This window comes from Mustela nivalis, assembly GCF_964662115.1.
Source record: "Mustela nivalis genome assembly, chromosome: 1".
Classification (NCBI taxonomy): Eukaryota; Metazoa; Chordata; class Mammalia; order Carnivora; family Mustelidae; genus Mustela; species Mustela nivalis.
In genome coordinates this window covers 89,532,942-89,545,214 of record NC_139020.1, presented here as the reverse complement: position 1 = coordinate 89,545,214, position 12,273 = coordinate 89,532,942, and the positions used below count along the sequence as shown (strand labels likewise).

Here is a 12,273-nt window from a genome sequence, read left to right as displayed (position 1 = left end):
ACCAAATGTAAGAGTTTCAACTGCCTGCACCACTCAGTGCCCCTGTTCTTTTTTTTTTTAAACCACATGTGGTTATAACTGTATTTTATATAAAAATTATATATACAAATATATACATATATTTATATATTATATTTATAATAGAATGTATTGCTATTTTAATTTTATTATTTTCCATTTTTTGAGGTTTCCTTTTTCATTTTCTTAGTGAAAATTCATATTAGATTAAATGGTCAGTACTAGCATTTTTATTATGACTTTCCAATTCTGACCTTTTATTTTGATTCATCTCTAGAAGATCTGATTGTGGAATTCTTCAGAATGCCTGTTTCAACTTTTTGGTCAATTGGCAAGTTAGCTAGATTAACTTAGGGAATCACAACTTTTTTCCTCTGCACCTAATAGACATTTCTCCACTGTCTTCTGTCCCTGATTATTGATGCTAGTTAGTTTAGCACAGTTTCTTTTTTTTTAACTTTTGTTTGGTTAAATTTAATTGTCAAGTAGTTTTCCTCCCAAATAGGGCTCATGGTAGCTCTGCCACTCGAATTCTTTCATGTTTGAGAATGTGCTTCCTTTATATTTCAATGGCATATCAGTGGAGGGTAGGTTCCTTGGGTCATTTTACTTGTAAACCTTGTACGTACTGGTTCTTTGTTTTCTGGGTCTGAATTCTGTTATGACGTAGTCTCAGATTACCATGATTTCTTTCTTCACTCTCTCTCTTCCAAGTGAGGGCTTCTTTCCAGACTAGATGTTTGAAGAATATTTTTCTTTATCTTTGAAATTCAATAACTGGACCAGGAATGTGTTTCAATATCGATAATTGAGCATTTCCTAAAGCCCAGGGCTCTTTTTCTTTCTGTAGAATAAGCTGCTCCTTATTTTCAGAGAAATTTTCTGCTGTTGTGTGTTTGAATTGCTTTTCTGTTCCATTTGGCTTTCTCCTGCTGACAAATCTATTTTATCAATGTTGGATCTTCTTTGTACAATGTATTTATTTATATTTTCTTCAACTATTTTATCCAGTTTTTATTTTCCTTTGCATTTATTACTTTATCTTAAGCTCGTGTTCTATGTTGGAAGTTTAATTTTCAGCTATAATTATAGAATATTCTTTATGAATTGATTTAACAAATAATGGGTTGATTTACTAAATTAGCTCTCTAAAGGTATTGCTTTGTTTTTTTTAATTGCTTTGATTTTTTTGGTAAATTTTTACTTTGATAAATTTCGAGTTTATAGAAAATTTGCAAAAATGCCAGAAAATATAAACTCTTATATACTCCTGTATGCTCTTTATCCAGTTCATTACCTAGTATCTGTCTTTTGCCCTGCTTAGCTATGCACACACACACAAACACACACACACTGTCCTTTCTTGTAAGCATTTGAGAGAAAGTTATAAAGATTATGACACTTGATCAAAGAAATACTTCAATGTGTATTACCCAGGAACAAGACCATTCTCTTAAGGACCATAATATAATTATCAAAATCAGGAATTTTAATATTGATATAATGTGATTCTCTAATCCACAGTACATATCGAATTTTAAAAATTTGTCTCAATGGGGTTCATTATACTTGTTTTTTTCTGGTACAGAATTCAACCCAGGAATAGGTGACTATTGAAAAAAAAATTTTTTTTTGATGTCTGACATGCTATTGTTTGATCTTTAAGATTAGTTTTACTCCTCTTAATTTTTTATTGAAGTATAGTTGACATACGATATCTTATTAATTTCAGGAGTACGTAAGAGTGATTAATGGGTTTGGGTTTATACATTATGAAATAATCCCCACGGAAAGTCTGCTTACCATCTATCACCACACACAGTTATTACAGTATTATTGACTACATCCTCTGTGCAGTATATTACATCCTCATCACTTATTTATTTTATAACTGGAAGCTTGTAGCTCTCAATCCCCTTTATCTGTTTGCTCATCCCCAACTCCTTAGCACTCTAGTAACCAAGAGTTTGTTTCCTATATTTATGAAACTCTTCTGTTCTGTTTTATACACTTGTTTGTTTTTTTTTGTGTGTGTGTGTGTGCTTAGATGCCACATATAAGTGAAATCATATGATATTTTTTTTCTCAGTCTGACTTATTTCACTCAGCATATCTTCTAGGCCCATCCAGGTTGTTACAAATGGCAAGATTTCATTTTCTTTTTATGGCTGAATAATATTCTGGTGTGTGTATCTCTGTATGTATGTGTGTGTGTGTGTGTGTGTGTGTGTGTGTATGTCTCATCTTTATCCATTCATATATGGATGGACACTCAGGTTGTTTCTATATCCTGGCTATTGTAAATAATATGCCATGAACATAGGGATGCAGGTGTCTCTTTGAATTGATATTTTCATTTTATTCAAATAATCCAGAAATCGAATTGCTGGATTATGAGGTAGTTCTATTTTTAATTTTTTGAGGAACTTCCATATTGTTTTCCATAGTAGTTGTACTGATTTACATTCCTATCAACAGTGTACAAGGTTTCCCTTTTTTTTTCACATCCTCACTAACAACTGCTTATTTTTTTTTGCCTTTTTGATAATAGCTTTTCTGACAGGGCTGAGGTTGTGGTTTTGGTTTGCATTTACATGACGATTATGATTTCATAGAGCACATTTTAATGTGCCCGTTGGCCATCTGTATGTCTTCTTTGGAAAAATGTCTATTTAGGTCCTCTGCCCAATTTTTGATTACATTGTTTTTTGATACTGAGTTGTATTTTGAACATGAACTCATGATTTGCTATATAATTTGCAAATAGTCTCTCCCATTCAGTAGGTTACCTTTCCTTTTTGTTGATGGTTTCCTTTGCTGTGCAAAAGCTTACTAGTTTGCTATAATCCCATTTGTTTATTTTAGCTTTTGCTACTCTTGCCTGAGAATACTAGTCCAAAAATATTTAATAATATATATTGCTTAGACCAATGTCATAGATTTTACTGCCTATGGTTTCTTCTAGGAGTTTTATGGTTTTCAGTGTTTAAAGACATTCAAGTCTTTAATCTATTTTGAATTTATTTTTATAAATGGTATAAGATAGTGATACAGTTTCATTCTTCTGTATGTAGCTGTCAGTTTTCCCAACACCATTTATTGAAGAGACTGGGCTCTTTTGTGATTCCATACAAATTTTAAGATTCTTTGGTCTAGATTTATAAAATATGCCACTGGGATTTTGATGGAATTTGCATTGAATCTTTTGATTGCTTTGGGTAGAATGGACATTTAAACAATATTTTTTCTTCTAGTCTAGGAGCACATTGTATCTTTATTTTTGTTGTTTCTATTTCCTATATCACTACCTTGTAGTTCTCAGAGTATAGGTCTTTCACCTCCTTAAATTTATTTCTAGATATTTTATCCTTTTTGATGCAGTTGTAAATGGGATTTTCTTGATTTCTCTCTTTTTTAATACTTTATTACTAGTGTATAGAAATGCAATTGATTTCTGTATGTTAATTCTGTTTGTATCCTGTGACTTTACTGAATTCATTTGTTAGTTCTTACAGCTTTTTGGTGGAGTCTCTGTTTTTCTGTACACAGTATCATGCCATCTGTAAATAGTGACCATTTTACTTCTTCCTTTCCAATTTGGATGCCTTTTTTTTTTTCCCTTTTTCTATCCTAATTGTTCTAGCTAGGACTTTCAATGTTGAATATGTTGAATAAAACAAGGAAGTCCTATGAAAGTGATAAAAGTGAGTAACCTTATCTTGTTCCTGATTTTAGAGGAAAAGCTTTCAGCTTTTCATGGTTGAGTATAATGTTAGCTTTGTATTTCCCATGTATGGGTCTTTCTTATGTTGAGGTGCATTCCTTCTGTACCCAGGAGTGGGACTGGCACAGGATGTAACATGCTGGGGGTTTGTCTTAGGGAAATGGCTGGAACTTTTCTAAGCTAGGGGCCTGGGGCTTTTCAGGTCAGCCTCATCAGGCCAACTATAGTACCTGGATCCTGCTTTTTTTGTCTGTGCTATCAAGGAGCAGGGGGAACATACTAATGACACTTACCAGTGCTTCCAATCCTGGAGTGATTTTTAGTAGTTTCTCAGCATTTGGTAGGTGCTCTATGGTTAGTAAATAAATTTCCTTCACTTATCATTTGATTTCCCTTTAAACCGCTATTTTTTCTTTGTGTCTCAGGGTGAGGGAGTATACACATGCACACACTCTCCACTTCAGGTTGCCACACTGGGGATGGGCTTCCCTTCATTACCTTGTCTCTGTCTCTTACTCTTCCCTGTGTGATCCCTCTCTCATTTATTGTGCAAGAGCCATTCGTTCAGCCTTGAGTTCCTCTTCAAGAAGAATTGCTCTGTAAGTAGGATTAGACTCAGTGTGTCTGTGGGAGGAGTGAGTTCAGGGTCTTCTATACCACCATGCTGGACTGGCTCCTCGCAGTGTTACATTTTTTTAAAATGTCATTTTCATTACTTCTCTTGTAACCAAAGCACTCATGGGAAATTTTCTGATCTTGATCTGTTTTCTACCAGATTGATCTTTTATTTAATCATTCTTTGCATGCTATGAATTCTTAGATTGTAGTTTGTTTGTCTGCATAGTTAGTTGCTGCCTATTCTTTGTATCTTCCCTGTTTATATTTACTGTGGGCTACTTTGCTCATATGCTCCTTCTTTTCTAATATAGTGATATAACAGTTTCCCTAAAGTGCTGTTCACCTGAGATGTGTCAGTCTTATCTTTGGAGCTACTATTGGTGGGTTGGTTATTGCATTGTTTTCATGTCTTGCCAGCTTAGAAGCATGGGGGGATAGAGGAAGGAATGGGGAGTTCATCCTCCTTTGTTGGAGGACCCGGACTCTCTAGTCTTCTTGTTACATTAAACTTCATTACACCTGGTTTCAAGTGTATTCTGTCCCTATGGGGACACCTGTAGGTTTGTAATTTGGTTGCTTCTGCCAGGATCTTATAGTGGGTACTTAGGGGTTTTAAAAATATTTCAAATAATTTCTTCTTACTTCCCATTCATCTACTTTTCTCCAAATTGGTGTGGTATTGGTGAGACTTGTACTTTAGATGACTCTCCTTTTCCTGTTACTGGTTTGATGTGCCTATTGGGTGGGGAGGAAAATGGGTGGACAGTGGTAGCACCCACTTGTAACCTCAATGAATCTTCTGTTTTTCTTTGGTTGCCCCTTGTCCTAGTTTATTATGTGGACTTGTATCCCTTCCTTTGTTTGACTCTTTTTGTGATTTGATTTGATTTTAATTTTTTTCTGCTTTTTCTATTCATTTCATTATGGGGTGGGGAATGAGAGTCTATGATCCATCTGTATGTACTGTTCATTTGCCTTACTCTGAAATACTAAAAATCAAATGCAAATCTTCTTGGAGGTAATTCTCACATTAAAGATCAAGTCTAAAATGAAGCCTGACAGATCTGAACTGGATCTAAAAAGGATAATCATACAATTTTTATTCAGAAAATGAAGGGTTTCTTATTTAGATAGATTGGTAAATTCTATTTATAAATAAAACACAGCACTTAACAAGCAGTAGTCTCTTCTGGTTGTTTCTAACCACTTAGGTTTTCTTATTTCCTTTATCACTTTTGTTCTTACATATTTCACTTTTTCTCTGGGCCACTCCTTTTCTCATATGCCAACACCAGTATTTTCACTAGGATACATAACTTTTCATATACAAAAGCAAGCACACACTGTGTAGCCTGTGAACCACTAGGGCTTTTCTGATGTCCCAGGAGCAGAACAAAATCACTTACACACACTTGACCCACAAACAGCTCTCTTTTATTTGGGAAGATTGGCTCTGGAAGAGTGCAGAGCTTTGGAGACATTCACCTGGAGCTGAGGAAGGAAGAGGGTGGCCCATCAGCTGAATCAACCCAACAGTCACTGAGGTGACAGATGCTGTGGTATAATAAGCTGCTCTTCCAGAAAAATCAGTTTGTGTATGAGACTTTTGTATTCTGTTTAGCATCAATGGGCAGAAAAATTCCACCCACATTTCACTACTCATGGCACAACCTGGAAAAACTCCGCATGAGGTTTGGTTCCACAGAAGCACAGCTACACAATTTGACTCTTATACAAATGTAAATGTGTTCATATTCCTTGAAAGCCAAATTTTTGAGAGCAACAAACCTGACTTGTTTTCTATTAGCTCTAGGGTTCCTCTTCCCTTCCTCTAAGTTCTGTGGAAAACAACTGTGTCAAGGAGGTAGGAGAAGAAAAGACAGGAAATAACTGCATTAAGTGAAGTGTTTTCCCCTTTCATTCAGCTTGCTGTGGCTGATATTAGAGCCTTTTCGGGGGCAGGCAGGCGGGGCCGGTGGGCGGGGACAGGAGATGTGTGTGCTGGTTGCAGACACAACTTTCTGCTGAGGTGGGAGGTAGGGGAAGCAAAACATGGTAGTTGCAAGCCAGGCTCTTCGGCTAGGAGCCTGGTTTTGAAATTTGAAACCACTCCTTACTAGCTTCATGACTTTAGGCAAATTACTTTCTTAATCTGATTTTGCATCAGTTTCTGTGTATGAAACCTGGGTAGTAATAGGCCCTATCATAAAATTGTTCAATGACTGAATTAAATTATATATTAAATACTATATTTGTGAAGATTTCTTTCATGCTCTCTCTCTCTCTACACACATACACACTCTCTCTCAAGAGTTAATTGCCTTGCACATAGTAAGTCCTGAAAAAAGTCCGTTAAATTATGTAAGGAAACAGTGAGTGGTATTTTCCACATATAGTCAGGTAAGATTCTCTTGGTAAGTCTAATTTCTAGTCAAAAAGATCTAAAAGCTGTTTTTTATCCTAAAACCATGTCTTCTTCGGGGCCACTTTGAGGATATAGTTGCTATAGTTCATGCCATATAATTATTTCCTCTATGAATATCTGTAAATGATGTTATAGTCACTTCCTTTAATGTGCTCAACATGGCAGTATAACTTATTTACCAAGCCACTTTGTCAATTTTTGAATATTGTTATAGCCTGAAGAAATTTGGGAAATATCAAAAGATATGTATTATGAGAAAGTCTCAATAATAATGCATGTTAAAGCATTCACATTTTTGTTAGTTATAAACGATTCAGTTGTTCAAATTCATTCTGACTTGTGGTTTAAAGGCTTAAATTCCCATGGCGATCCTATGTTTTAAAAGTCCACAGATAGTGGACTTTTAAAGGCAGTTAACTGAGCCAAGTAAGGCACTCAGGCAGTTAACTGAGCCAAGTAATTAAAGGATAAATTAAAAGATTAAGGGATAGAAAACGTTTAATTTCAATCCATTCCTCAAAAGTCCACTTTTTTGACAGGTATAAAGTAAATTTATAATAGCTGAATTTCCAATATAAGTGTCAATCCAGTCTTCCCTGATCTTATATTAGAAAAAGTTAGGTTTATGTACAATTGATCTTTTAGATTTAACACTAACCCACAATAGGGTTTTCATAAGCAGTTTTATTTTCCACTGCTTTGAAAATCAAGTGATGTCATCTTTGCCCCTATTAACTTCAAAAGGTATTTTGAAATATAATTTTGAGAATGTACAATTACACAAAAATAGACCCATTCTGTTTGTACTTTCTGAATTAGCCCTGTGCTAATTAGGACTCAAATACCTAACAGCGGTTGAATACCTCTCCTTCTGGTGTTCTTTAGATCTAAGAGCCCCTATTAGGTTTCAGTACTATAGTGTTACCAATTCCAAATCCTGAATTGATTGCTTTCTCACCGTAACACTCCCTATCATTGGGGCAAGTAAAGGTATCTTGCATACCGGTCTTATTCCTTGTGGAAAAAAGGAGAGAATAAAAGCCTCAGCTAAAGAATTAGATTCTGGAACATAGTGATTGATGATATTGGTGAGCTAGAAAAGCTTAGAGCTAGTTCCAGTTCTTTTCCTCTGGTGTGTGACTTCTAAGTTACCAATGCCTTGGGGACCCACAATTTCTAATCTCCAACAGCTGGGGATGCGACAAAAATTCTATCTGAGGATCTTTTGTTTTTCTCAAAATTAGTCTTATACAGAGCCCCAGATTTAAATGAGACCCTGTGAAAGCTGTGGGTCTCATTTGGGGTGGTGGGAGCAGGAGCAATATCCTCAAGCCTTCTGAACTTCACCATGTATCATAATTTGAAAGTCACTGGACTAAACAATTTTAAGGACACTTCCAGTTGTATATATATTGAGGTCTTTCTTGCAGCAGGAATGATTTGAAGTTTCTTCCAGCAGGGGAATCTCTGCTTGCTCAAAAATTTCTGGTAAGTGCTATCTTCCGAGAAAAAATAATGCTACTAAAATAATTCTCTTCGTCAAGTGGATAATACACGTAGTTTGGTGTGTGGTCCTTCAGATCAGGAGGATATTTGATTGACACTTTCATAGGAGTTGGAAGTGTCCAACTCCCAGATCCAGTATTTTTAATGATTTTAAAATTCATCATAGTATAACCTTAGGTACAAGCTAGATTGGCCCTTAAAACTTTATCAAAGATGAATAGAAGGCATTATCGTCTTTCTAATATAATAATCATATTTATTTCTGTACTTGACTTTTTGGTAGTTTATATAAAATGGTTGCTTGTCCATTGGCTTATTTAACTGGCACTATTTGTCCTTACCTGAGCTAAATCATAGGGCAACTTCAAGTAAAAGGAGAAGATTTAAGGCTTCTCCCATTTCGCATACAAATGATTATTATCTACCCAAACAAACCAAGGAAGCAGAAAAAGAAAGGGTAGCTTTGCTAAGACTAATCTTTGCCTCAGACTGTGTGGGGGTAAAACTTTTATTTCTTAGAAGACAAAAATAAACAATAAAGCAGTTAACATTCAGGCAAATTGAGGTGTCACCTAATATTCTAGGTTTAAAAAGGATCCCATGACATTCTTTGAGATATTATAAATTTTCAGGACAATTGACACTTTAAGTATAATATATATTTAAAAATCAATATGGTTAGGTGAAATAAGTCACAAAGACAAAGACAAGTACTGTATAATATCACTTATGTATGGAATCTAAAAAAGCCAAACTCATAGAGACAGAGACTAGAATAGTGGTTACCATGGACTTGGGGGGTGGAGGAAATGGGGAAATATTGGCCAAAGAATATAAACTTCCCATTAGAAGATGAATAACTTCTGGGATGTAATGTATAGCATGGTGATTATAGTTAATAATATTATATACTTGAAGGTTAATAAGAAAGTAGATCTTTTTTTTTTTTTAAGATTTTATTTATTTATTTGACAGACAGAGATCACAAGTGGGCAGAGAGGCAGGCAGAGAGAGAGGTGGAGGCAGGCTCCCTGCTGAGCAAAGAGCCAGATGCAGGGCTCATCCCAGGACCCTGGGATCATGACCTGAGCTGAAGACAGAGGCTTAACCCACTGAGCCACCCAGGTGCCCCAAGAAAGTAGATCTTAATTGTTCTCACCACAAACAAATAAAAAAAGAGGTAGTTATATGACATGATGGATATGTTAGCTAACACTATGGTATTAATCATTTTGCAATATATGTGTTCCAATCAACATATTGTACACCTTAAACTCACACAATGTCACATGTCCATTATATTTCCATAGAGATAGAAAACAATTGGGGAATTCGCTAAAAGCAAAGTCAATATGATTGAAGTGACTTGGTACCAATGTCCTAATTTAGAGGGTCAGATCAAACTTCATATTCTGCCCACCCCACAAATACTAGAAAATTGAGGTGATTAAAAATCTGTACTGACCTTCTTTGTACTGCCTATAGTTTACGCTGGGTAAACTTTTAGTACCATATGCTGCGCGTTTATGTCTTGAATTTATGTGTTGACAGTGCATAAAATAAAATGTTTCAGATCCTTCAGAAAAGCTTTACAGCCTAACCTCAGAAGAGTTACCAGCCTTCAACAACCATTCGCTGAACATAAGTCAGACTACCCTAGATTTCTGTAAGACCTCAAGTGCAAGAGGCCTTTGTGCAGTTGAGGAATGGAGGTAGGTTAAGGCTACAGCCTACATGTAAAGATAGTGCATAGTGAAATTTTTGACAAGCCCCAAATAGTTATCTTTACTATGTAAAGAAAGATTGTCCTCATGGGTATACTTTATATGGCCATCCTCTATAAAATGTTTGGGTCCTTAGTTGACCTATTTTCAGGATTTCATAGAAGTCTTATGAAGAAGTTACTTTAATGTGAAGAGATAATTCTCTGCTGCACAATGTGTGTCAGCAAAATGAAAAGATATTTGTAATTTTATAATCCTTTAGCCTTTCTTCTTATGTTGAAAAACAGTTGCTTTACTTGGATTAATTAACTTAATAAATCTCACTAGTTTGCACTAATAGGATCTTACTTAATATGAATAAGGTTTTTAGAGTATTAAGAAGATTCTTAAAAGTTAAGTCAAGGTTGTTAATGATAGCATATTTTAAATTGTATCATTTCATTCTTTCTGCACATGAAAAACATTTTTGGATGATCAGTCTGTAAAGAATACAGGTTATATTAATAAATGCTTCAAAAAGTAGTTTATCATGTTGGTCTATTATTGGCATGCTGGAGTTTCTTGAAAAAGGAGGATGGATTTTTCTAGAAGGATTAAGATAAATGTAAAATAAAAGTCCCTTGAATTATAAATTCCTTTGTTTGGTTTGAAGTCTAATATTGCAGTGAAAAGGAATCAAGAGTCCATTACTCTGTCTTTTTAAAGGAGAAAATTGTTTAGCTGTGGTCCTTGGATTTTTGCATTTCTAACACCACTTATGTTTTTAAAAAGAGGAATCAATATAAAGTTGCTATTTTTTCCCTAAAAATCTCTTTTAAAACAAAGTAACTAAACTTACCATGTACTCTAGGTATCATTTCACGAAAAGAAAGGACATTTCATACTAAAAATATAAGGGGAATAAACAGAATAAAGCAAAGTTCTTTTAAATTAAAAATGTCATGAAAAAGTCATTACCTTGTTGTTATTTTTTCTTCTTAGACCAGTGGAAATTTTTATCTCAGTCAGATCTGCCCTGGTCCACAGATCAGAGTTTAGGAACTGCTGATTTAGCCTCTGTTGGGCTTATAAAAAGGGATCTAAAAAAATATCCATCACAGGATGACATATTTATATTATTTAGTAGCATACATGGGCTGAAATTCTAGATAAGTTGGACAAAAAAAAAATCTGAATTGTACAAATTCCTTTCTGTTCCCCCACACTACCTCCTTTCCTAAACCTGACACCTATATACTAGAGTTTCTACCAGTTCCTTTCCACAATAAAATATAATAAAATAAAACAACTAAATAATTGCTGACATTAATTTTGATTTTGGCATATCTTGACTGGCTATCCACATAGTCCTAATTTACTGTACACAAAAGAGGTGATTTATCTGGCAGTCTATTCATTGGGATTCTATTAAACAGCCAAATGTAATGATGAATGTTCTTAATGATGACCCTGAGGCTCTGCAAGTTTCTGAAGAGCCTTCTGAATCATCAATGAAAGACACAACCAGAGACCGTACAATCTTCTCCCCTTGGTTCCACTGTGCCTTTATTTCTTGGGAGAGGGAGAATGATGAGAATTTCTCATTAAAAGGAAGCTTCGGATATTGGGCACATTGAAAATTATGGCCAGGGTCTGAGACAGCCTCCTCACATCTGCCTGCCTCCAATGACTTCAATGCATGTAGTATTGATCAGAAAATAAATGAAGAGTTGAAACCTGGTTCTGTATATTGTGTATTGATCTTTTAATGTATTTCCAGCTCTTTTGAAAGAGATACTGAAGCTCAGTCTTTGCTGACACTTTCTGAAAGCAGCACAGATGAGGAGGAAGAGGATTTTCTTGACAAGCAACATGTCATCATGCTATCGTGGTCATAGAGTGCCTCTTGATAATGATCATTTGTTCATTACTTTTTCGATTTTGTACCCAAAGTAAAGCAAACAGCTGAAAAAAGTGACCAAGTGATTACCTGTACAGGTGCTGGAGATTTTTGATTATTAATGTTTCTGATATTTCAAGGTTTGCAAACTAATAAAAGTTAGTGAAATTATAAGGGCTTTTTCTTCCAAATGATTTATTGTATGTCAAATGCTAATCTATATTGCAGATCATATTAGGAAGATTTGGTGAATTTGTAACAATGACATTTATATTGTGTGTCTAGAAACTACTGTAGGTTAGAACATGATTGTATTTAAAGTAATATTTAATTGCTGAATTATATTGAATAATGATGTCATCCTAAGAGTTAATTGAGC

The 12,273-nt window shown here is 34.9% G+C and overlaps 1 protein-coding gene across 5 annotated transcripts in view; it reads left to right on the top strand.

Moving 5' to 3' along the window:
• ZBBX (zinc finger B-box domain containing) overlaps positions 1–12,065 on the top strand; it is a 113,035-nt gene extending 100,970 nt beyond the window's left edge. For all 5 annotated transcript variants that reach the window (XM_082745113.1, XM_082745112.1, XM_082745110.1 and 2 more), the window contains 2 exons: positions 9,865–10,003; positions 11,775–12,065. In XM_082745113.1, the coding sequence (XP_082601239.1) occupies positions 9,865–10,003; positions 11,775–11,892 (257 nt within the window). In that variant the 3' untranslated portion in view covers positions 11,893–12,065. The remainder of the gene's footprint in view (positions 1–9,864; positions 10,004–11,774) is intronic.
• The last annotated feature ends 208 nt before the right edge of the window (positions 12,066–12,273 follow it).